The 27657-nt window shown below is 39.4% G+C and overlaps 1 protein-coding gene across 1 annotated transcript in view; it reads right to left on the bottom strand.

The window, feature by feature from the left end:
* Positions 1–27657, bottom strand: part of diaph3 (diaphanous-related formin 3) — a 373414-nt gene that overhangs the window by 229768 nt on the left and 115989 nt on the right. Inside the window, exons 6-9 of the mRNA XM_053513323.1 lie at positions 19144–19218; positions 18493–18562; positions 8991–9127; positions 7208–7313 (exon numbers count right to left, since the gene is read on the bottom strand). Of these exons, the coding sequence (XP_053369298.1) occupies positions 7208–7313; positions 8991–9127; positions 18493–18562; positions 19144–19218 (388 nt within the window). The remainder of the gene's footprint in view (positions 1–7207; positions 7314–8990; positions 9128–18492; positions 18563–19143; positions 19219–27657) is intronic.

Here is a 27657-nt window from a genome sequence, read left to right as displayed (position 1 = left end):
CTGGTGAACCCGAGTGGCGCAGGGTGCTTGGGCCCGCTCATCGCTGCTGGCAACAATATTGTTATCGCAACAGCAGAGCATTTATCATTACCTACTTTTTTTTTTTAACAAGTTACTGAACTTCCAGCCTCCTAACACACAGTTCGACCGCAGCTCAATCCCTGCTATCCCTTATTACCCAAAGGACCAAATGAGGATGGGTTCCCTGTTGAATCTGGTTCCTCTCAAAGTTCCTTCCTATTGCCATCTCAGGAAGTTTTTCCTTGCCACTGTTGCCGTCATCCTCGGCTTGCTTATCAAGGACAATCTTATCATTTTGATTCGTACACATACACTTTTTATACAAACTTAAATAATTGTTTTGATTGCGTAAAGCTGCTTTGCGACAATCTCAATTGTTAAAAGCGCTATACAAATAAAATTGAACTGAATTACTTAACATTCTGGATAATTAGAAAATGCGGGGACTCTTTTCATTAGTGAGCTCTCGCTTAAAGAAACAAAGTTCTGCCAAATTACAAGATGATTAGTTCTCTTGAGTCGATGATTATTGAGCGGTCACATCTGTGTAAGCCTCTGGAGTTCAGGTTAGTGATGGGTTCACAGAACAGAAGAGTACCGAGTACTCAGAGTACTTTTTTTCCTCCCCTTGATACTTTCACGCTTATGTACTGTAAGATGAAGCAAATAAGAGCTAATTACTACAGTATGGTCCCTTGAGGCTGCAGAATTTTCCACACAGGCAAATCTGTTATATTAATAATAATAATAATAATAATAACAATAATAATAATAATAATAATAAATACGCATTTATAAGCAAAGAAACAACAACAGCCAGTAGATTCGTTTTGAGAGAGCTCTGACGTAAAAGAACAGAGGTTAAAAGAGACAAAGGATGAAGAGCTGGACCTTAATTCGTAATAGGAATAGAAATGTGCTCTGTAAATGATTCAGATGCTCAACAGGGTGTGTGTTTATAAGCTGGAAACAATAATTAGCCTCCCATATGAATAAAACATTACACAAAGAGCATCCAGTTGGCCTTCGCGGATATGAACGGGTTTGCCTTGAAGTAATAGCTCTCCGTTTTTCTGTGCTGCTGTTTTCTTCTTTTAAAGAACCCACTCTTCTCTAGGTAAGCTGAAGGAAACACAGCGCTACCTCTTCAGGTTCCTCTGTTATACATCGAGTCTCCTTGTATTAAGTATTTAGTGTCAGTAAAGGCTTTTTTCGATGAAACCGACCTCGAAGTCTCTATACCGAGTTTGAAGACTCAGCCTCGGATGTTCCACTCGATTCTCATTTTACACTTTTTCGAGCCAGCGGATATTGCCTGCAGAATTGTGAAGGTGCACAGCTGCACATATACAGTCATTGTGGGGGGAAGAAAAAAGAAAGTAAATACCTTAAGGTCTGCCTTTCTTGCACCTTAATAACAATTGCGCGGTCGACACCAAACCAACTTCTACTAACTAACGAAAAAAATAGAAAATGTTGACCACTACCTAAAGGCCTCCCGATACGATATTATCACGATACCTAGGGGCTGATTTAATTTGAATTGCGATGATTTCATCCATGATAACTATCCTGATTCAATATTAAACTTTTTTTTTAAGGATTTGGGCTTGTGTTGCGGCACCAGGACTTGAGAAACTTGCAGCCATTGAGATAAAAATGAACTGCACTTTATACCTGGATATTTTTGAGACAAATCTGAGGCCATCTGTCCAGCAGCTTAACTTGGGCAATGATCTTTCCATATTATATTATTAATAAATTCAAGATGGCTAAAGAACAAAAAAAGAATCAAAGCATCAAAGTTTTCTCAACTCCACTGAGATGCCGTGGCACGATCTTACAAGAGCTGTGTGTAACTAATTCTTTTAAACTTTGATGTCAGGAAGTCAAAATGTCTCCAAAACAATGTAATCGTCCTACAGAAAACATTCCACAATACTACTTTTAAGTTAATGCCACTAAGAAAATTTTATGTTACTGAATAATAGTGTGTATTTATTTATTTATTTCGATCCAGGTTTGTCAATGCTGGTTCACTTTTTGGAAAAAAATCACTAAATCGTGTAACCTGAAATTACTGTTTGTTTTTTATAGGAAAAGGGTCCAAGTAAAGATTTGTTATTTAAGCCGTAAAAATTACAAAAAAAACAGAACTGAGAGAATCAGAGCATACTTTCTTTTTCACCCCAAAATTCTCAACACGGAGACTCGCCCGAGAGTCTGTGATTGGTCTTTTTTATAATTTTTTCTTCAAAAATCAGTCTATTATAGCTGCTATCTGTGAAAGTAGGCAGTTTTTGGTCTATTAAAGCCAAAGTTATACGCTTTGCGATTTAGCTGACTATTAAGCTTATTACTTGTCACATGGTACCAGATAACAGCGTAAGCCCGGATCCTATAATAGGCCGTGAGCTAATGTGTTCTCCTTATGTCGGATTATACAATGAAGATCCTCTAACAACCTGCGATTAAAGGAAATGATTAAATTCTGCTTGTGCAGTGAGTGGGCTTGCATAATATTCTACGAAGTGAACCTGCAACGATAAGGATGAGGACATTTTTCGTTCTGTTTACATGTTTCGCCGATGAGTTTTGTGTCTCATCCGACATCTTGTCCTCCTATGGGTGGTTGTTCAACCGTATATATACACTAGCTATAGCGTCAAAAGGTTCCAGACCCCCCTGGCTACAGCAAGCACACACAAAGTTCACAATGCTACGAGCTAAAAACCCACAGTACCATCCTGCCTGATAAAGCACACAAGCTTTATCCTGTTATACTAATTCTTTTTTGACTGTCGGCAACACGGAGCAGAAGGAACGCATTTAAATTTTAAGTGCAGTTCCCAATTGGAAATGCAGTGTTTTGCAGTTTGTGTGTGTGTGTGTGTGTTGGCAGGCTGCGCATGATACAAATGACACATCGCACCGTGAAGCCAGAACTGAGAGTCACTCTTCTCACCTCCCTCTGCTACCAATTAAACTTAAGCACTGAGGCTTTTATCAGTCCTAACAATGCAGCCAGTCAGTTAATACAACACACAACACTGCTTCACTCTACACTAATAATGACGGCAAAGCGTGCGTGATATACCCCCCACCCCTACTCAAACACCACACACACACACACAATTACTCTATACCTGTAGCTGTATGTGTGATTACTGCAGACAATTATCTACCGACACACGGTCGCAGTACTGAGTAAAGAACAGAGGAACCTCTTCACTCGAAAACAGCTCCTGAGGACGTCCCTATATATAAATTATAGATAAAGAATCTAAGTCGAAAAAATTATCCGCACGCTAACTTTAGAATGTATTTTAATTAACTCTTATAAACGACAAGCGTTCTTGTTCCCTTTATTATAAAAATGTTTAAGGCTGAGCTGCGACCTGTGACCTACTGTCATACGAATGCGCCGCTGTGTTCACGTCTTCATCACAAGTGAACCTTCATCCTCGTAGGGCTGCTTTCAGGGGACCAAACAGGGCCAAGAGCAAAACTATAAGGAGGGTGCTTTTACATCTCGAAACAAAGTTGTGTCGACGGAAGTGTGCGGACGTGCGTCGTCACGCGAGATCGCATTCTAAGATACGAGTCCCCTGATATACTCCAGTCCTCTGGAGTTTATTCCATTTAGTCTTCAGCTCTTTAATAAGCGTCTCGCTGCAACGGGCACGGTTGATTGTTCCTGATGGTGTTCCAATACTTCTGGCCCTTGAGAATCCCAGGAAACCGTAAGTGTCGATTAATTTTCCAGCTGATGTTTTTTATTTATTTTTATTTTATTTATTTTTTTGCTTTTCCTCGGTCGGCGATTGAGGATGTTTACGGTCCATACTCGGATGTTTACTCTTGGGCTCGTAGTTAAGAATCCGTGTCTCTTCGCCAGTGATGAAACTTTTACCTTCCTGCAGGTATTGGTCCAAATATTGTTCGCAGATATAAAACACTAGTGTTTATGCTTTTGTTTAGTTTCGCCACCAGGTACCACCTCCTTTCGAGCAAATTACAAGCGGGGTGTCCATTTTGTTTTTTGTTTTTTTTGCTCGCACCGCAGTTACAAATAAACTGATGTAACATGTTCACACCTGCACAGCGGTGACCGGAGGGACAGAAAGTGCCGATAAGGCAGTGCGGCCCACAGAAATGTCAACATAACTGGAGTGCAGCCTTTTTTTAACTATCATTCCTCCCTTAGTTAAAGATGTGGAAATGAATCTCCAGTCAGTCACATCATTTCAATGCCTTATCTCAGTAATGCCCACTCACCCACTTATCAGTGTCTGCAAACTTTTGGCTTGATAGTGTAATGTGAATGCACCGGCTGCGACTGCAAAGCTAAGTGTTTATGTCGTCAGTAAATGACACTCCGGCCTCTTATCTCATTTTGTTAATACACTTTTACTGGTTTTCTCCGCACTGGCCTGATATCAGGATCATCAGTGCAGCATCTGCTGGTCGATTATGGCCCTATTTATAGCTGGTGTAAGATTTAAATGGGGAACTGGGTTAATTTCATCATTTGCAGGTGGTACTCTGGGATTCCATTGCCAGTGCAGATTGGTGTTTCTTTTCCTTCCTTCCCTGTAAAGATTACAGAGGAAATTATGTTGGGTTTTTTTTTCACAAACTTTTATTTTTTATCGTGACACGTTTGGCCGCCTAGTGTGTGAATCCGTGTCTTGAAATGGTCATGAGAGACATTTAAAATCTCGGTAAAAAAAAAAAAATTAATGCCGCATTTCCTGAGTTCTTTTTATGAATCTTTTGTCTGATGTCCCTCCTGGAAAAGGTGAAAAGATTCCACATGACATTTAACTATTGATCTGTTGCTAATATCTGTATAAACGCGTTTACACTGACTGGTGCCAAGGAGCGAAGCCAACGAACTGAGTATTTCACCCGCTTCTAGTTCTCATTACTACCAACATTATTTGTAATGTCTTATATTGTAGGCTTAATTAGTTTTTAAAGTGTTTTTTTGTTCTCCATTTACCATGAAGAAAAAAAAAAAGTTTCATTTAGTCAAGACAAAGGTATTAGCAAAAAACACCACTAACGTAAAAATGGAAATGGGCTGGCGGAGTCGGATATTAACAGAGTTCAAAACATGACAAAGTTCCAATCAATCCAGATCCAGGCTGCTAGTATAACTGGTTGCTTACTTTTGAGCTGATATAAGTGTTGAATGGTGTCTTTGTATTTAGCAAAAGTGACATATTTCCATTATTTTATCAAGTTTAAACATTTTCTGCATACGTACGAACTAACCAAGCCGAGCAGAACGCCGGCTAAGTCGCATGTACTTCTGGGAGACGTTCAATAATTTGCTTGTGTTAGTGGAAAGCCAAGCTAAGCTAGTTTAGAAAGTTTTTTTTATTTATTTATTTTTGGCTTGTTTGTTTTTGTATGGGGTCCAAGAAAGATAGCACGGATGGGGGCAAGAAGAAAACGGAGCTGCTTTCAGTTTCGTTTTTAAAGCAGCTGGTGCCAAACGTAATCATAAATTAAAGATGAGTGAAGTTTAATGTCTGTTTATTTCATATTTTACTTTATTTACATGTCTTTTCTAAATGTTTTCTATGCAAAAATGTGATTATAGTGTTGGAAATTGGGAATATTTTGGGTGGCTGGAACGAATTATCTGCATTTGCATTATTTCCTATGGGAGAATTTGTATCGCAACACAAATTTGTATCGCAACACAAATTTTCGCCTTAAGAACTCGCCTCTGGAAAGAATTACAGGACATTCGAATGCCAAAGTTCCGCTGTGTGTGGATTTGTGTGTAGTTATTAAAATAAGCCTACAGAGAAGATTGCAAAAAATTATTGCATGACTAAAAGATTATTAGTATTTTTTTTTTTTTCATTATTATCATTTATAAATACAGGAATGTTGTAAATGCTTGCTCTGGTTGTAAGTATACATATAATAATTGCATGAATAATATTTAGCTTATAATTGCATGACTAATATTTAGCTTATAATTGCATGACTAATATTTAATATTTAGTCCGTAATTAGACCTAAACTAGGATTCTTACATGAACCTTTAAAAATAAAAATAAATAAAAAGAGAAAAAGAAAAACTTGATACATTTTCATAAGAAAATAATGTTTATCTGTGGAGTTTTGCTGTGTTAGCAAGAAAAAATGCACGGACTGGGAAAAGGCATAGAAATCAGATCACACGCTGTGACAACAAGGTTACAAGCCTGGTGATATCAAGAAACCAGAAAATAAATTTATTGCAAGATCTGTCAGCCAGCCCCAGGTATATTTACCGGTTATATTTTGACATATACCGTGAATATGAAATTATAACTGCATTTCATTACAAAAATGTCACCGTGCTAAACTGAATGTGCTAAACATACACGGTAATTAAAAAGAACGATTGTACGATTTCTTATATATTAACTCGCTTTTGTCCCTAAATCATGGCTTAAAATACGATTTATCATCATGTGATCTAATATAACGTCATAACGATACATGTTGTCATGCATTGCGCCATTAGGTATCGCACTTTGCCAGGTTCTTTGTATCCATGCTACCTCTGCAGTGGATTAAAGTATTATTTCACCAGCCTGAGTGTTAAAGAATGCAAATCCCAATTTAAAAAAAAGAAAGGGAAAAAAAAAAGATGGCAGTAAAACGAGTGATTCCAAAAAAAGTAACTGGTTCCAAAGACTCTCGTACCCTGCCAGATCCGACGATTAGCGAGCTGCCAGGTTGGCTGTAATGTTACTGTGCTATTGTTAGACGTGTCTTGCTAGTTATGCCAGGCAAAACCCAAGAAAAAAAATAAATCTCTGAATCCATCTGAGTTTTCCTGTGGGGTTTGTAATGTTAATGCCGTGCTGGAGCCAGGAGCAAGCGATTTATTTCGGCAACTCGTAGCTCCCTCGAGGGATTTGCTTTGTGAGTTGCGACTGTGTTGTTCCTTCGGGAGATCTCGCTCTCGACAGCACCCTGAAGACGACTCGCTTGTAAATATTAATTAACGTCACCTTGGAGTGCTTGCTGAACCTCTCCATCTACCTCGACCGAGTCAGATATTATCAGTTATTTATTTATTATGGTGTAATAACACTGTATGTACTGTACATGATGTATTTTTAAATGAACAGTGTTTTGTGTGTGTGTTTATCATTATCATCATACGTCTCACCTGGAGCTGGACTGAGCGGTCGGTGAGACCCTGGACTATAGGGCTGAAGCGACTGGTCTCCTTCCTCTCTCCCGCACTGGTGATAGCTTCGAGCACCTTCTCCATGCTGAACACACACACACACACACACAGAAAAATATCATACACATCAGTGGACAAAAGGCTAAGACTAAACGCAGCACGCTGGTCTTTTGTTACTTGCTTTCTTTCGGGCTTGTTCTCTGGGCAGCGCTACAGCTTCTTTTCTCTTGCCCTTTTCATCGGCTTTCATTCGCTTTTACAGTTTCCTCGCTGGAACAGTTTCCCCCGCACTTTCTCAAAATTATTGGACTGCACCTAATAACTGTTTTTAGTGTTTGTTTTGAATTTGTGCATTATTCGTTTATTTATACACTACCACTCAAAAGTTCACCTGCAAATTTCTTCGCTTTTGTTAAGTGATTTATTTTCTACATTCTACAACAACACTGGAAAGATTTCAAAACTATGAAATAACACATGGAATTAGGTCATTATGACATAACAACAAGTTGTTTTTTTTAAAAGTTAAGGTCAGCTGTTCTGGAAAAGTTCTTGCAAGAACAGTATTGTGACAAGTGCGTTTGGTCTCTCATGAAGACCTTCCCAGAAAAGGGAGACATAAAGTTCATTTAGAGTCACCAGGCTTCAATAATCATCAATTAAGAAACCCTTGGATTAGAGCCATTAGAAAGGCTGCTCAAAGGAGATTATTGTATATTTTGGACGCCTTCACCACTGTTTTACAATGAGGAAACAAATAACAGTCAGGAACGAACGTGAAGTTAGAAAAGTGATCCCAAACTTTTGAGTGGAGGTGGTAAAAAGTCTAAAATGATGATACCTCGTTATTATTATATCACGAGATCCCTGGTGATTCCAATCCCTACTTTCTACTCTTTCACTGGAACTAAGGGACCTAAACCCCAACATGACAATGTTTCTGGGCACAAAACGAGCTCCGTAAACACATGGCTTGCCGAGACTGCGATGAGTGTCCGAGTACCTTGACTTCAACCTTTGGGATAAAAACTGGAATAATGCACCCTAGACCTCCTCGCTCATTGCACTTTTATAGCTGAATAAACTAAACAAATCCACAGAGCCATGCTCCAAAAGATATTATGGAGGATGGAATGAGGTGGGTATAAAAAGCACATGGCAGTAGCAGTCAGTTGTCCCTAAACGTTTGACTACATAGAGTGTAAAACTAGTCGGGGTGCTTAGATTAGATGCCAGTTGCATCTATTTCTGTTTCATCATTCAAATCATTGTATTTCAATTTCACTTTGCTCCGTAACACAACACTTGTGATGAAAGCAGTTTTCTGATGGAAAACAAATTGGCTCCGCTTTCAGCTTGGGTCTCCAAGCCAATCACACACACACACAAAGGATGATACTCACAATAACACTCTATTTCCTTATTGTGTTTACAGGTGACACAAAAGTGGCATTACGTAAAGCTGGACGTTTCCATCGCAGTTATATATAGTATAGTTCCAATTATTCTAGTTGCACGTTGTCGTGCTTCCATAACGTCTCGATAAAACCAATTAAGTTACACATAATGTACAAATAATTAAAGAACAATGTGTACACGCACATGTTATCAGCTCCACTACCCAAGACATGGCCAATGCCAATTAGTGCACGAACATAGAGGTTGTACAGTATGTACAATTTATGTGCGGCTACCAGAATTATCAGAAGTCATTTATCAGAATCGGATAAGGTCAGAAAGTGGTCACACTAGGGAAACATACGTGTTTTCTTCTCCGACTATGCAGATGGCAGAGAGCAGCTTGACGACGTCCGTCATCATGGCAGATTGATGAGGATCCATTGCTCGGGCCAGCAGTGCCAAGCTCTTCTCTTCCCCGAGGATCCGCTCCAGTCCATACTGATAACACAGAGAAATATCTACGTTACACATCAGCCACCTATTCCTATCAGTAACTACGGTGGAGAAGTTTTCGTTAACCCTGACGTCTGCGTGCTTCATTTTTTTTGCTGTTCACGTATCAAGCGGTCTAGTGGAAGATTAAAACCTCATTTTGTCTTGAAATTTAAACCGTGCTCAAGGCTTTACATTTAAAGTGGTGGAAGAGAAAAGCCATGCCCTGGGATTTCTGTCCAAATCCCGATGATGCCACGGGCAGTTGTGGCCCGAGAGTCCGACAAAGCTGTCTGAGTGGGAGAGATGCTGCTGCATCAATCAGAGTGATGTTAGCCAGAAGTGAGCAGAGGAAGGCAGTAAGAGCTTTGAAATGGTTAAGCACGCCCTTACGTTAAAGTTTGCGGCATCATATTTTATTTGTAAACATAATCATCTTTATTTTCTTCATAGAGCGTTATTGGTGATTTATAACCCAGGCACCTGGACCCGTATTCACAAAGCTTCTTAGAATTTTCTCATGCTCCTATTTTAGCTTAAAAAGTCCTAGCTGGGAGTCCTAGACTAAAAGTGATTTAGGAAACCTCTCAGTGAAACTCTGAGTAAGGAAAGTACGAAAACCTTTATCTTAGTGAGGAGGTGTGGTTGACCCTGTTGCTAGGGATGACGCAGTAATTCAAGAACTGTGATTGGTTGATAAAAAAATCTGTAAAAGTCTTAAAATGCTATATAATAATAGAATAGTAAAAAAAAATCATAATGTTTGTATGTAAAGGAATTGTATAATCATGAATGCAGGCTACTTTATGATGCAAAGTTTCTGTTATAGGCTAAAAATCTTAAGGGTAATTAAACAGCCAAATATTGAAAATGTGTCTACTTTTGAAGCAACAAATTTTCATAAGGTACTTACTATATTTAAGTTCTTACATTTATTTACCATATTGATTTTATTACTTGATTGATGGGAGCAAAATGGCTCACCTTTTACCAATTTACATGATTGCAGGACAGTTTTAAGTTCCCTTTTTGGGCGGTATGTAGCCAACCATCCAAGAGAGATGAAAGGGAATAATGGAACGAGAAAACAGAATTGGACGGAAGATCAGTGTTTACTTTAATGTTTAGTGTTTGAAGTCTTTCTGCCATTTTGTCCTCTGTTACAGAAACTCCTAAGCCTCTTAAAAGTCCTCCTCCCTACTTTTAACAATTTTTACCTTCACCTTTTAATTTTTATCTTTAGTCCGAATCATTAGGAGGAACTTTCAGGCTTAAGAAGCTTTGTGAATACGGGCCCTGATGCTATCAGTCTCACTTCTCTGCTTTGTGTCCATTCATTTAGAAATGAAACGCAAGACTTGAATTTACTGGTGCATTTAGTTCCCTGGTCATGTTACGGTTTGTGAGCAGGCACCAAACACAGAAATACACCAAATAAATTACACCAAAGTAGCCCTTCCTCCTGTATCCTTGGACTGGTAGCTCTCATATAATGAAGGGATTATCTTGGCTATTGATCAGGTTGTTACTTTGTGGTTTGATTTGCTGATGTTTTTGCGGTTTAATTTCACTTTGTTTATTATTATAAACTGTACTGTGGGCAGAGATTACTGATAAGACCCAATTATAACCTTAAGCAGTAGAGGCACATCATCACCTGCTTCCATATCTGGATTGTTGTGCTTGTAATGTGCCCGTCTTATGAATAGAGATTAAGGAATGTCAGTGTTTTGGCACATCTCCTCTTTTCTACTGCTGACATTAAGATGAATTTAACCAACCTAGGAAATGTAAGGTCGGACCTTAAAATGACATCATTCTCAAAACATGGACTCTTGTCAACTGTGCGGAGCGATGTCTTTTTTTTTCTCCTCAAACCAGTACACTGTATAGTCAGGGTTACAGATTTAACAACCTAATAGACCTGGATGTTCTCTGAGCTAAACCCAATAATCATGTACAGTACTGTGTAAAAGTCTGGAGCCCTCCCTCATTTTATTATAGTTTGCTTCCAAAGAGAAGGACTCTCTTTAAAGCATAAAGACATTTAACTTAATTCATAACCCAGTGAGAAACGTGTACAGATGATGATGGACGATTGTTCCGGTGATGCTGAATGCTGCATAGTTGGAACAGACGAGAGGGCAAATGAGGTTGCTGCCGAGGTAGTTACTGTACATCAACAACAACGATTTTGAACTTGTATTTTTAGGCACTTTGCAGTCTGTCACAGTAAAACATTTATTCCCATTACTTTAATTTAATCTATATCATTTGATTTAAGTTATTATAAAAAAAAAATAGGGGAGGCTCAAGGCTTTTGCACAGTATTTTCTTTGGTTCTTCCAAGTTGAAGGTCAGAAGTTGAGTTGCATCCTTTAGTTGAATGCAGCATTATTACAGTGACATGTGACAGAACAGTTCCTGAAATACTATATATAGGACTGGCTCATGAAGGTGTTTTGAACAAAATCTTATGTTTTCATAAGATTTAATACTTTGTTTAAAACTAGAATTTCAAATATATCCTTATCCGTTATAAGTTTGAACACACCTTCTAATTCAATACTGGTGATTGAAAAACTATGAAATAACACATATGGAATTAGATAATTAAGTAACTACAGCAACAGTCGGTATTTTAAGCCATAAAGGTCAGCTGTTCTGGAATAGTTTCTTGCAAGAACAGCATTGCGAACTCCAATCGAAGCACCACAATGAATCTGGCTCTCATAAAGACCTTCCCAGGAAAGCAAGACCAAAACATTACCTCTGCTGCAGAGTTCATTAAGAGTTACAAGCCTCAGAAATCACCAATTAACAACCAGCACCTCGGATTAGAGCCGCTATGAAGGATCTACTGTTTAAAGGAGATTATTGTACATTTTGGACGCCTTCAGCGATGTTTTTTACAGTGTATAAAGGAATAAAAATCAGGAAAGCCCAGGGAAATTAGAAGGTGACTGGTAGTGTACAAATGGACGGGGATTAAAATGAGAAGTTATGGTGGAGTTGATAACATTCAAAACCTGCTTAAACGCTTTTAAATTACATCTCAGGTGATTGAAATATTTGTAATCAATTTTGCAGCGATAGCCATGAGCCATGTTGAAAGAATACACAAGCTAATAACACTGTGCACCAACTAATGGTTTAGCAAAAGTAATTGTTTTAACGGTAATGTGAACATGCATCATCAGTATGTATCAGTATTTTCTTAAAAACTTTAGGTCAGAAGTGAATAACATGTATTGCCGAAATGATAGTAGACGTATTTGGAGTCTGAAACTGTGGTTTAATTTGCACTTGTATAAACAACCACTTGTTAACTGCGAAACAACTCATAATATTAACACCATAAATTGTCCAGAAGGTATCACATACTAAACGCTAAAGGGTACAGCCGTGGACTAAACCTTGGGGCCAGATGCTGATCGACAACGCAAGTGCATGATTTATGTTCTGTTAGCTCCCTCACCTCTTTAGTTCCTTTGTAAGCTTGTAAAAAAAATAATAAATTTAAATACACGTGTTTGTATAGCAAGCTGAGCAGGCACAGGGTCACAGGGTCACACGAGTGAATGGAGTGAACTAAATGTGAAGCCATAACACAATCTCAAGCTAATAAAAGCATAAGATGTGCTTAAATTAACTGATCGTAGATTACACTTCTCGTCTTTCACACATAAATCAAGAGCTTTTTTTTTTTTTCTCTTCCCCTTTTCAATTCCCCTAACATTTAAATCAAATACGTGACTGAGGTCTCTCTGCTTGGAGGCATAACGAGTGATGCAAGTGGGAGTTTCGGTTAAAAATATGAACATGGAAAAAAAACGTCTACCTAGAGTTTTAAATTCATAGTGACACGTCTGTAAAAAAAAAAAAAAAAAAAATCCCAAGGACATGAGTTGGGGCTGGAGGCAGCGCTGGTAGCCTGGTGCGCCGTCCTTGGAATAATGACAACAGCACAAATGCGATCAGGGATATGCAAATGTCAGAATAAAAGAAGAGCGAGAGACAGAGAGAGAGAGAGAGAGAGAGAGAGAGAGAGAGAGAGAGAGAGGCTTGAATTTAACACAGACACAAAACAGCAAAGTCTCTCTGGTCTGGAATGACAAGAGCAGTTGGGACTCCTTAAAGAAAGCCCAAAAGTCAAAGAGAACATCAAACAGAGGAGCAGACTTAAGACTGTTAATGCGCTGACAACGAGTGCTCATTTAATCTGCTAATCATGTCACATGACTCGAAATCTTCACGGACATAAAACGTCATACGTATTCAGACGTTTCAGGAAATGTTCAATATGTGGGTTGTTTTTTTTTTCTTCTTCTTCGGAAAGAATAAAACCACCTTAAATGGCGGTGTCGGGTTTTAAGAAACCACATCTCTGAGATGTTGTGACCCTTACATGTCAATTCATTCGAAAACATCTGTTCCTGCATTCTCCTCATTCAGATTCAAAAGTGGGAGAAAGATGCTGGTAAGCCTTGCAGGACGAGTGTGCGGTGGGATTGAGCGGGACGAGAGTGCAGCTTATGTGCAGGAATGTCTTTAACACGTTTTATGCTGCTCGTCATCTTAATTCTGAAGAAGGTGCCAGCTGGGCGGGGACACCTGGCTGGCAGGCGCTGTCGGTGGAATGTGTCCCAGGATGCCGCAGGGAGGAAGGAGAACTCTGGAGTGGGGACGAGCCTGTGGGTAAATAACGCTCTCCCTACCTGATTACACAGCATGCTAAAGGCTGACAGTGTGGTTTGTGTGTGTGTGTGTGTGTCTGTTTACATGAGACAGACAAGGTTTAACCCTTAAACATCCAAATATGGATTTTTTTCTTTGCATTTTTATTTTTGCAAAGACAAAAAAAGAGGGCAGTGATAGTTCAGAAGGTTACGGCCTTTCGGTTACTGAGCAGTGTAAGCCCCGGCTCCACCAAGGTTGAGCCCTTGACCAAGGTCTTAATCCTGTCTGCTCCAGGGGTGCCATATACTGCCTGACCCTGCGCTCTGACCCCAGATTTCTACCTGGGATATGCGGGAAAACTATTTTATAGTAATATAATATACGTATATTAACGTGACAAAGAAATGCTGCTTCTTCTTTTTCACTGCCCCGAGGAAAATAGCAACAATAAATCAATGTTTGTTTGTTTTTTTACAGTCCCCATAATATGCCTCTTCCAAACGGTTGAGAGATCCCTTTATGGTAAAAGTATCAAAATAAAACTGCAATGCTAAATGCTTCCATTTCTCATGATTTCATTTAAATATGGTGAAATCTATGATATTAATATTTTCTTAACGTATCTCACCCAACTGGTAGAGATGGCATTTTTCAAGAAGATACAGTGACTCAAAATGTGTTCTAATAAATGTTTTTTTACTTAACCTTTATGGGTTTAAATTCCAAGTACTACTTTTTTTTATGATCTTACTAGTTTATCTAAAGACTTTCTACATGTTTTCATCTTCGTGTCACTTGATATAGGCGAAGACCTTCGAATAAATGAATGTTATTTGCAGTCTAGAGTTGACACGAAGAAAAAAAGATTTTCGCTCAAACTATTATAATACTTTTTTTTTACATCACAGGTCATTTTAGAACTTCAGAATTTCAGAGTTAAACAGATTTTTTCAAGTTTTAATTTACTAAATCAGGATTCCAGTCCCACTATAGGTGTACATACACCAAGTTATCTGTCTATTTAAACAATCTGAAATATTCCAGAGTATAAGAAGCTTCAAAGTCACTTAATAATAAACTAGGCAGTTATTTGAACACCTGTGGCTGGAGGCACTTTAAGCCTATTGTCCTTGAAAATCCATACAATTCAGCCAAAACCAGTTCCTCCTTAAAAGCACCTGAAAGTACTGTACCATGGACATTTAAAGAATCAATTGTATGTGAATTTAAACAAAACTTTAAAACCAGAGCTGGCCTCCGAGTGGCGCAGTGGTAAAGTGCTCGCCCTATCATCCGGAGATCGCTGGTTCGAACCCCGGTTGATGCTGTTTTCCTCTCACAGCCAGAGGCACAGAGAGAGCTGATTGGCCGAGCTCTCTCAGAGGGGAGGGATGAGAGGTACTTGGTGCTCCCACATTAATCACGGCTCTACAGCCAATCAGGGGCGTCTGTGAGCTCGCGCACGCGGAAGGAGTGGCTAGCGCTTCCTCCGAGTGTGTTACTCCGCCCCTAACGGTGCTTGAGCGAGCAGTTCGAAAAGATGCGATCGGCTCGCGTCACGTGGTTCGGAGGAAACACGTGATAGCTTTCGCCCTCCCGACTGAGTGGTAGGAGGAATTGGCCACGACTAAATTAGGGAGGAAAAAATATATAAAAAAACACAGCTGCATGATTAATCGTTATCGATTAATTAGAATTTTTGGTTTATGTCAATGTTAAAAAAATGATTTTATCTATGCCACAGGGCATGTCTCAAACCTGATGCGATGGACAGGCTTGTGGTACTTGCTTAAAACATGAACATTAGTTTTACACCTATTTATTTTATTTTTAAAAAGTAATTAAGGTCTGCAGCTTGAACTTTACCAATCCCTCATATTTGACAAGAAAAACCAAAACTTGTAAAGACTTAAAAAGAGGTAGTTTTTCTAAAATAACAAGTAAACTTGTTACTAAAAGTAAGCTTGCACTTTAAGTCCAAATAAGCACTTCATGTTTGGTTATATAGTTTTTGCCTAAAAAAAAAAAAAAAAAATTCTATACCCTCTAGTGTTTTATTAATTTTAAGAAAAATAATTGTTTTGAAATCGAAAAATTGAATTTTGTCTCAAAAAAATCTGAGATTTAAATTTAAAGGCCACGATTAATACTGTTGCACTGTTGTCACTTTCCCATATATAAAATTACACATCATGACCGAACTGCAATTTCTCTTATTGTTTTTTTTTTTTTTTTTACTTTTAACATTTGATTTTTAATTTATATGCTTTATTTATACATCTTGCAGTGTTTGTCATTGCACTTGTAACTTCTGGTCAGTTCTCACATTACCCTGTGTGTACTCACTATATGTAAAATATACAGTGTGCAATCTACAACCTGTCTTTGTGTTACTGTCTCTAGGCTGCTGGATATCTGGAATTTCCTTCAGGATCAATAAAGTATCTATCTATCTATCTATCTATCTATCTATCTATTTATTTATACACTGCACAACTGATAAAGAAATGCAAAACAGAACACAACCAGACACGATGTTCAGTGTCTTAATTAAATTTGTCCCCTTTTATGGTTTGGTTATGCATAACACGACGGTGCATACTGATGTAATCAAATGGCAGGTATTCTCTGTAAGACGCTCATGGATAGATCAATTAGCTTAACTGAGACATTAAATAAACGCGAAGGCACAAGGTCTAATTGAATAAAAAAATAAAATAAAAAAAATGACTAAAATAAAACGCCAGCGACTGCAAAAGACTGGCTGTTCAGACCGAGATCGTGTGGCGTACGAGCTCTATATATATATATATATATATATATCTCGGATCGGTTTTGACTGCGTAAAACACTAAGAAACATGTTAATGGTCATTGATTTCCACCCATTTAGGTCTATCTGATATGCAAACCATCTCCACGTGTCTGTTTCTGCTGTGTGGTTCAAAGGAAAAAAAAAAAAAAAAGGAGAGAGAGAGAAATACAGAGAGAGATGCAGATTCTTCACACTGCAGCATATCAGAAGACCCAGCGGAGACTCACTTATATCAGGTTTCTCTAACAGCGGTGGCCAAATCATTAAACGCCCCTCCAGACCTGTCTAACAGCTGTGTCCAAGAACCCCCTCCTGAGTCCGGAGAAGTGGACAGGAGACGGCCCCTTCTACTGGAGCTCGGCGCTTATCAGTTCTGTCCATAAACAAAAACAACAGACTTCACTGTGGCCTGCTGATTTTAAAAAAAAAAAAAGCACACACCGAGTCCAGCATCGATGAGACGCATGGCTAGACAAAATGACTAGCCGAGACACCGCAGACAATCGAATCATGTGAAAAGGCTACAAGATTCAGCGAGCGCTCTATTTAGAAATGCTATGAAAACAATCAAGGGGTCATTTTTTTCCTTATTGTCGGATTTTCTTTTAACGCATTTATTGTGTTGAGACTCACCTTAATGCTGTAAGAACAGTGACGCTATTAATTCCAGATTCAGTTGTCTGCTACTTTACACACTATTGTAAATCTGGTTTTAAGCATTTTTGTTGCTTGAATGATCTTACACTCGTAATCGAGATGTATTTGTGTTTTCTTCGACTTTTATTCCACGATCAGTCTGAAACACTGACAGAATTTGTACGTGATGTGGTCTGAAGTCTCATCCAGGGTGTATTCCCGGCTCGAGTTCCCAGCATCCCCGCAACCCTGACCGAGATAAAGTGGTTACTGAAGATGAATGGATAATGATTCTTCCGAAAATCTACTCAGAAGTCTGCTTCGTCAAATGGGACGAGGGCTCTCATCTCATCTTATGAACGTGAAGGATTGTTTATCATTGTTATGGGACTTTACCCACACTCAAAAGTTTGAAATATAGCCTTAGGATGCAAAACATCGTAGCGGTTTTTAAGGTTTGCAAAGGTGGCTTGTAGTGTAGCGGTTTGTAGACTCTTTATGTAGTTCGTGAACTTTATACACATACATAATCCAAAACAGAAGCATCCAGGTCGCTGTTAATGAGTGAGGATTAAAACCCTAGCAGTTCTTGACAAGTCTTGAAATAACTCAGTTGAAATTCAGACAGCTTGGAACATTTTGCAGCTAATGCGTAGCCTGTTAGCAGGTGATTGAGGACAGGGGACATCACAAACTCAAACATGCAAGAACGCTATGTTGATATTAAAAAAATAAAAAGGTGAGTTAAGAGAAAATCTCTCATGTGCTGTGTAGGTCAGAGGATGAGATCGGCTTGTGCTACGTACACACATTTTATAGAAGACTGAAAACACAGATGACGTCGCATGTAAACGGCGGTCTGCTTCCGTGTTCAGGTACTGGGACCGTTCTCGAGCCTGAATCAATTGTGTTCTCACTGTTTATAGTTTTTAGAAACAATCCCATTTTGACATTACACTAATGTGGGGCAACACATCAGGTCTTTAATTACTAAGCCGTCTAAAGCTCGGTTTCACTAATCAATCTAGAGTAGCCCAAGCTCATTGAGAAATAAATAATCTAAACCTAAATCCAAATTTAAAAGTGATCTTTCCTGCACTGATTACTTTACTTTAGCACTGGATATCCTTTTTAGAATGAGAAAATGTCCCTAATGGACTTCAAACCACTTCTGACGACTTTAAAACCAGTCTGGCCGATAGGTGATGGCTAGATTGTCTTCGACTCACTCACGGTATTACCTTGTTGTTCATGAAAGCCTTTAGGCACTGGATGACTTTGTGCTGACTCCGCTTATCAACCTTGTCTTGGCTGCAAATTAGAGAAAGAAGAAGAAGAAAAAGGAAAAAAAAAAAAACACAGATGTAAGAACCAGAAAGGGATTTGTCAGAGTCGTAGAACTTTTTTTATTGCTTAACTTCACACCCACTACATAATCACATTAAGATCATGTTTACATTTAATCACAAGATTCAGAGTTACTGAGGTTTGGATTAAACCTCCTCAATTTAAGTGACCAGGTCAATAATTGTACGAGCTCTTTCTCTATACACAAAAACACCTGGGTGGTGGAATGAACTCCCTCTAGACATCCAAACAGACGATCTTTAGGCTTTAATCTGTTTGGTATTCGTGTTAACCCTCCCAAAATAAACCTTGCCAACAGCGTTTGACTGATGCTACGTATACAGTAGTTAGTAACCTAATAACCCAGTGTAAGGAGCTGCAAATGGCAAAAATTTTAAAGCACCCGTGTAAGTCGCTCTGGATAAAAGCGGCCGCTAAATGCCTTAATGGAAATGTCAATGGAAACCATTCATGCTAACTATTTAAAATACACAAAGTGGAAGAGAGAAAAAAAAAAAAAAAAGTCCGTCCTAAAAAAGTCTTACTGTTTTTTGTAAAGGAGCCTCTCCAGTATGTCCAGCAGGAGTCCGAGGCCTTCGTGACCGAAACTCTGCACCCAGCTGTTAACACACAACATGCAAAGGTTTAATCATCACAAAGAAGCACTCTAGAAAAAATAACAATAAAATAAGAGACCACTGAAAAATTCCGTAGGTTTTTTTTAAATAATTTGTCAATCCCTTACAGCTCCATGCTCCATGTTCACCACAACTCAAGATCATGCAGTATTTGCAAAGCTTTAATAACTCAAATAAAACAAAATGCAAATAACTTATAAACAAGTTGTGTTAATGCTTTGGCTAAATAATATGAAGAAATCAGTGCTTGGTGGAATAATCCTGATTGGCTGTTACACCTTTCATGCGTTTCGGCATCCTCTCCACCAGTTTCTCCCCATTGCTGTTGGGTTTGTGACCATCTATTTGTGTTATAATTTATTCTTTTCATCTGTACCTGCAGTAGATTTCTGAGGCTAAACGTGATCTCTAACGTGATGGTACTAGTGCCATAGCGAGAACACTCTGAAACAAAGCTACTCTTACAGAAGCTTTCCCTCTAACACACTTTATATGTGTGTTGCTTTGCCTGACAGTGTTTGATTTTACAATCACTGCCCCAATGTGCGCTCCTTTAACAAGATGTTAGGTTGGTAAACTAAGCAATAAATCAATCCATCAATCAATCAAGTTCATTCCCAAGTCTGTAGACACCTAGCCATCACATTAACATGCTTTTCTTTCCCAAAACACTGCCACAAACTCAGAAGCTCAAAGTTAGAACTGTTTAAAATGTCTTTTCTATGTTGAATCACTGGTCAGTGATCTTCTGAGTGAAGGAACTTAAAAGCCTTGACCTCAACCCCACCAAACACATCTGCAATTCTGACCGCAACCCCCCCCAGGCCATATGACCTCGGCAATGTTCTTGAAGCTGATCCCCAGAGCCACACCCTAAAATCTAAGTGCACAGTCTTCCCAGAAGAGTGAAGATTATTCCAAGAGTTAAAGAGGATAAAATCTGCAATGGAAACCTTTTTCCCCCCACTTTTCACTAGACATGTATTCTTGAAAGAGTTCATGATCGGCCCTATGAAACGACTCGGATGAAAAGGATGTTTTCAGAGTACTGTTTGTTCGACTGTATCACCATTGACAGATTGCTCTTTCTTCACTATATCATGACCCGTCCTCTGAGCAAGGAATGAAATGCATCGCTAATGATTCTAAACATGTTTATTTTATTGCCATGCATCTCGAACGATTTTGGCCTGCGTTGTCTTTTGGGAAATCCCATAATTCAAATGGAACAAGCAGAGGAATGTGCTGGGCTACAATATTGATTATTCGAGCACGTACGCAGATTAACCCTAGTTTGCACATTCAGCATGTTTAAGATCTTGCTCGTTGTAGCAGAATTACGAGCGAGGATTTACGAAAGCCTTGGCAAACTGTTCAGATATGCAGACCGAGAAGTAATCTCTGCATAAACACCAAATAGACGCGGGGCATTAAGAACTGTTTGGTGATCCTGTAAACAAGCACGATTTGAGCGATCAGACAGGCAGGTAAACAAGTACGCCACGTGCCGTTGGCCACCCGCTGACGAAAATCGTTATACGTGAACATAGAGCGCAGTTTAAAAAAAAAAAAAAAAAAAAAAAAAAAGAAACAGCAAGAGCTGCTATCAGTCACCATCGACTGAGAAAACAGTAAGAGAAAGAACCCATTTCTGGTTCCTCTCTGCGATCATCTGCGGCCCTTTTCGCGGATCGCCAAAAGGGGCTTCAGGGCCCTGGGCTGTTCATCATGTCACTCATGGAGCATCGAGGAGAACGGCGATCCGCGCGGCTGTGCAAAATTGCCTCGGCACAAGTGAAGAAGTGCTGCAAGCATCAATAGCCAATTTTGCAAAAGCCAGTGTCAAGAGGCGTGGGTGCACTTCAGACTGCTAAATTACAGCTGAAATTGACCACAAGACGGAGACTGAAAACTAAACTGTGCGATGGAGGAAAGAGGGAGGGAGGATGGGATTGAGAGAGAGAGAGAGAAAGAGAGAGAGAGAGACAGTGAAAGAGAGAAAGAGAAATAACAGGATAACACCATTTAGATGAAAACAGAAAGAGTGAGTGAGTGGGTTAATCCTCTGAGACTGTGCATCACTGGAAGGCAGGCCTGGCAGAATTAAGGAGAAGCAGGATTGATGTTTCTAGACTTTTTCCAGACACACTCTCAGAATGACTGAATCATGCTGCCAGTGCGGCAGAAGAAGAAGAAGAAGGAGGAGGAGGAGGAGGAGGAGGAGGAAGAGAGTGATGGTGCGCAGAGCAATAATCCTGATGCTGAACTTGTTTTCTTCCCGTTGCAGGGGTGAGAATGTTATATTGTCCGTTTTATGGCCCCGTCGCTCTGCTTCATGCACGGGGTGGAATTGTGATGCCTTTATAAAAATTCCAGCGTGTCTTGAGTTCCTTTCCACTTCTCTCTTGTAGCCTTTACAAGTTGCTTCTAGTCTGGGAAACGGAAAAAAAAGACTCCGCTGTCCATCATATAGCGGATAATACAGGATAATATAGCGGGTCTGAGAAAACCAGGGAATTTTGGAGACCGGATAGCTTTCAGGATATCGCGGTACCCAGTGCGTCCTCCTGGTGGCTTTAGTGCATTGGCCCTTAACCACTGGGCCGCGGACCGGTACCAGGCCTAATAGAAAAAATGGAAATATATACATTAGATTAGATTCGTTTCCGTCTGCACATCGCACCACATGCTCCAAGCACGCCCTGTTAAATAAATGCAGCCTTAAAAATTATTTTAAAGCAACTTCAACGTTCTGGATTAAAATCAAGGCGGGATATCTTGAAATCGCCACAAAAGCTCTACAAATCCTGCTCCCGTTTCCAACACTGTCCTGCTTTATTCCTAGTTTGGAACGTCCCGTCACAGGGCAGCAAGCTCAGTGCTCACACTGATTGTGTTATGGTATGTTGTATATATATATTATACACTTCATTATACTTTGTCACGAGCACTTAAAACTCTTACATAAAACTGGTCCCGGAGGGAAAAATTAAAATAAAAAAATGGAGACCAATGTTCTAGTGCATGCCATGGACTTGGACTTCATAACCTGATGTTTAGGTCACTAAGTTTATTGCTTCTTGTCTGCTTCAAAAAAAGGAATATCTGACCCTTCAGGCAAAAGGATTGACCATAACCAACATCACAAATTAAGCTTAAATATTGATTGAGAAACTGAGCTGAATACGTTCAATACTGTATAGTTTAAACATTTAACATTCTTTAAATTTTTATGCATTTTTATTGCCATCTGAAAACAAGTTTTCCCTAAAACTAAAAATTTAATTATACAAGGTGTCTAAAAAATTGAAAATTTTTTCTTGATCTCAAATTTTAACGAGATGTGTAAAAACTAAATAAGTTTAATGTTCAACTTTGTTTTTTTTTGTTTTTTTTTAACTTTTCTGTCAGTGTTAAAGACAATGTGCTGTTAAAATGGACACCACGTTCACCTTACCTGACACGACACCTTGTGATTTTTTTTTTTTTTACTAAGGGTCTTTGTAAACGGACTGCATTTGTAAAGCTAAGAGGAATCTGTTATAAAATATAAATCTGTTTTAATATATGGTTGGAATTCTGATGAATCAATCTTTTTGTTTTTCAACCTAAGACATGTAAGTTATTCAGATATTCATATTCCAAAAGATATCCATTTTTTTGCGGACATCTAAAATAAAGAATGTAATATTATTTCACACATTGTATGACTTACATATTAAATCTTATTCTGATACTACACATCCTGAAAAATTTATTTTAGCTCTATTACGTTAGTTACTGCACTATAGTGAGACAACATCCATCTGTCCATCGTGGTTCGATTCCCAACCACAGCGACAGGAGGACGCAAGTCAGTGCACTGGCCTTGCCGGTCACAAGCTTGGATAAAATTGAGGAGGGTTGCATCAGGAAGGGCATCTGGTGTGAACCCTGTGCCAAATTGGATATGCGGATCAGAAAATCCGCTGTGGCGCCCCCCGCCTTAATGATAGCAGCCAAAAGACCAACAACAACAACAACGTTGGATGCTAAAGTGTGCTGCTAGCAATCAAGTCCTCGTGCTGAATTTTTACGTCCAAAATGTCAGAGTTTAAAAAGCAGTGCCTGAGACTTGAGCATGGATATCAACTCTGCGTTCTCACTGTTGAAAACATTTATGCCTAACATATTAAGACTGCTCATAGATAAATAGTGTAACTGAGAGGATATTTCGCGTCTTTATAAAAAAGAAAAAAAAAATGTATGCCATAAAGCTATTTTATCGGGTTAATTGTATTGTACCAAGCACGACACAGGCGCCATTGCCCTTCATATTTTTCTCAAAGCACATTTCGTGTCCCCTCTTCTGTAATGCCGCAACATAAACTAGGCGTCTATTACAGTATCTGGGAAAATAAATAAATAAATAAAGAAAGAAAGAAGAGACGAAAGCTTTCTGTAATGACAGGTCTGACATTTATTTCCCTCTTTTTTTTTCGACTGCGAAGCCGTACCAGTTCCTACTAAAGCGTATGCTCTCACGTGAGGCTGGACAGAGCGCGGTCTATTTCACAAGGTCACCGGTTTAATGCTCGGCAGAGATGAATTAAGGCCGTTCCTGCTGATTGCGGGGTTAGCAGGTGGCCAGAGGTTCCTCTGTGCTGCTTAATCACACCTCGCCGCTGAGGGAAATGTGTGGCAGTGGTGAGGGAGAGTAAACAACCGAACGCATTAAAAGCGATGTGCACCCTCGGCAGTGAAAGCCAGTCATTTTTTTTTTCTTTTTTTCCTTTTTTCCACGCCTCTGCTTCTTCACTGATCTTAACTTGTGTGCATACAGTGGAGGAAAAAAGTATTTATTTAGCCACCAATTGTACAAGTTCTCCCACTTAAAAAATGAGAGAGGCTCAAAAAATTTCATCATTGGTATACCTCAACTATGAGAGACAAAATAAGGAAAAGAAATCCAGAAAATCACATTGTAGGATTTTTAAAGAATAAAATGGTCAATAACAAAATTTCATCCCAATACTTTTTTATATACAGAGGTCAAACGTTTTCTGTAAGTCTTCACAAGGTTTCCACACACTGTTGCTGGCATTTCTGTTGATGTTTTGGGGCTGTCGCTGGGCAACACGGACTTTTAACTCCCTCCAAAGTTTTTTTCTATGGGGTTGAGTTCTTACGAAGCCAATCCTTCGTTGCACGGACGATGTGTTTGGGATCATTGTCATGCTGAAACACCCAGCCACGTTTCATCTTCAATGCCCTTGCTGATGGAAGGAGGTTTTCACTCAAAATCTTACAATACATGGCCCCATTCATTCTTTCCTTTACATGGATCAGTCGTCCTGGTCCCTTTGCAAAAAAAACAGCACGAAAGCATGATGTTTCCACCCCCATGCTTCACAGTAGGTATGGTGTTCTTTGGATGCAACTCAGCATTCTATTTTGGTTTCATCTGACCATATGACATTCTCCCAATCCTCTTCTGGATCATCCAAATGCTCTCTTGCAAACTTCAGACACGTCTGGCCCTGCAGGATTCGAGTCCCTGGCGGCGCAGTGTGTTACTGATGGTAGCCTTTGTTACTTTGGTCCCAGCTCTCCGCAGGTCATTCACTACGTCCCCCCGTGTGGTTCTGCGAATTGTGCTCACAGTTCTTGTGATCATTTTGACCCCATAGGGTGAGATGTTACGTGAAGCCCCAGTTCGAGGGAGATTATCAGTGGTCTTGTAATTCTAATTATTAGAATTATTTTCTAATAATTGCTCCCACAGTTGATTTCTTCACACCAAGCTTCTTACCTATTGCAGATTCAGTCTTCCCAGCCTGGTGCAGGTCTACAATTTTGTTTCTGGTGTCCTTAGACAGCTCTTTGGTCTTGGCCATAGTAGAGTTTGGAGTGTGACTGTTTGAGGTTGTGGACAGGTGTCTTTTATACTGATAACAGATGCCATTAATAGAGGTAACGAGTGGAGGACAGAGGAACCTCTTGAAGAAGAAATTACAGGTCTGTGAGAGCCAGACATCTTGCTGGTTTGTAGGTGACCAAATACTTATTTTCCACCATAATTTGCAAATAGATTCTTTAAAAATCCTACAATGTGATTTTCTGGATTTCTTTTTCTTATTTTGTCTCATAGTTGAGGTATACCTATGATGAAAATTACAGGCCTCTCTCATCTTTTTAAGTGGAAGAACTTAAACAATTGGTGACTAACTAATATACTTTTTTTGCCCCACTGTATATATGTTGAGATTCCTAGATTGGAAAAGAGCTGAGTCCATTACAAGGAAGGAAAAAAAAAAGTGAAACGAGGAAGACCTAGGACAGGGGTGTGATAAAAGAGAGAGAGATAGAGAGAGAGAGGAAGGGAAGGGTGGGTGGGTGAGGCAGTGAGCCATCTGATGCCATCATCATGCAGTCCTCGTACAGTTCTAATCAACAAGCTGCATGCCTCCCCGAATCTACTAATCAAATTCTAGCATGTATGTCTCAGTGACTCCTCAAGGTAAAGCAAAAAAAAAGTTCTTAACCTGACTAGAATTTCGTCAAAGAAAAAAAAAAAAAGGAAAAAAAAAAACATGAGGAGCGTCCATCGACATCGTTCGCATTCACCAGGCTGATAGGATTCAAGACCATTCTCTTACTCAAGGTAATAATGATGAAATGAACTGGTAATCCAGTGGAATAGGACGGTATGGCGTGGCCGATGCAATTAAACTTAAATTAAAAAAACAACATTAGAGGATGAGGAAAAGCAGACGTTTTAGATATTCTACTCATCATAACCCAGAAATTCATTTAACTTCTTAGCGTTTATTCCTTTATTTCCCGGTAAAGCGGAACAATCGGAAACTTTTTTACAAGAAGGAGGGGACAGTGATGTGTGATGAAATGCTAACAGGATCGATACGCACTTAAAGGCAGGAGAGTGGTTAGAGAGGAAAGATACTGAGAGCACAAATTTGAGCATTGGAAAAAAAAAAAGTAGGTTTAAAAGCAGGAATAGGATTTTTGTTTTGTTTTGTTTTGTTTTGTTTTAAATGATGCCATTGTGATCTAAAAGTGTTGAGATGAAAGAAATCCTCCATGCAGGTCATGCAGTGAACTGGGAGACCAACATACGGTGAATTCATTCACAGTAGATCTTTCGGCTGTTCCCCTTCAGGGGTCGCCACAGTGAGTCATCTAACTCCGTCTAACCCGATCTTCTGGATCCTCTTCTCGAACACCATCGAACTTTATATCCTCTCTCTCACTGCATCCATAAATCTCCTCTTTGTTCTTCTCTGGCAGCTGCAATCTCAGCATCCTTCCACACATATTTTCATTATTTCTCCTTTGAACATGCCCGAACCACCTCAATCTGACCACCCCTCTGACTTTATCTCCAAAACATCTAACATGGGTTGTCCCTCTGAAGGACTTATCACAGTAGATGACCAAAAAAAATTGAAAGAGGGATGGCTCCAGTAAGAACCTGTAAGACCTTCTGTGGTTGGACAGCGGGGATGGGGTTGTGTAATCCACCATCACAGCAACAGGGTCAACCATCATCCAGCTTTTTTAAAAGTGAGGGTCAATCACTATTTCTAGCACTTTTAAGGTAAAAAAGTTTTTTTTTTTCGGTAATGTTAAAAAACTGAAATATGAACCATAATGCCCCCTATTTTTTTTTCTGCCAGTAACTGGAAATATTTCCAAACGGGGCGGTGATGGATGAGGCGGCGAAGCACTACGTGATAGAGTGTTTATAGCACAGTGCTGTCAAACTCTCTAACCTGTTGATCTAAGGTGTAGATTAATTTTTTAAAACAGCACGACTCTGTCAGTAGTGCAGATCCGAGCTGATCGAAGCTTTGTGTGTTTGTGCTTAAACAAGTTTTTCCTAATTTACAAGTTGTATAAATAATAATAAGAAGAATTATATAAAATGTAATTGCTTCCATGAAGACGCTTTCTGTAGGAAGTTTAGAACACCAGGAATGATCTAATTTAGAGGATTTAGGCAATATTGAATTGTCACATCGTCATCGTCGTGGGGCACGAGGCAGGGTACACCCTAGACAGGGTGCCAATTCATCGCAGGGCTCACACACTCACACACATTCACACACTACAGGCAATTTGGGAACGCCAATTAGCCTAATTTGCAGGTCTTTGACCTGTGGGAGAAAACTGGAGTACCTGGAGAAAACCCACCGGGAGAACATGCAAACTTCATGCACACAGACCCGACGCGGGAATCGAACCCTCCACCCTGGCTCACCAGTATGTCACATTAAATGTAGCCTTTTGTGGCTAAATAATTACACATAACCATATTGCACATTTAGATTTTTATGCAATCAATTGTTGAGCACCATTTAACATTCATTAAAGGAGGAAGACTCGTTGTCATTGTGAATGCTAAAGCAGGACAGCCGTACC

This window comes from Clarias gariepinus, chromosome 15 (genome assembly GCF_024256425.1).
Source record: "Clarias gariepinus isolate MV-2021 ecotype Netherlands chromosome 15, CGAR_prim_01v2, whole genome shotgun sequence".
Lineage (NCBI taxonomy): Eukaryota > Metazoa > Chordata > Actinopteri > Siluriformes > Clariidae > Clarias > Clarias gariepinus.
The sequence above is the reverse complement of the archived record's forward strand: the minus strand, read 5'-3'. Positions and strand labels throughout refer to the sequence as shown.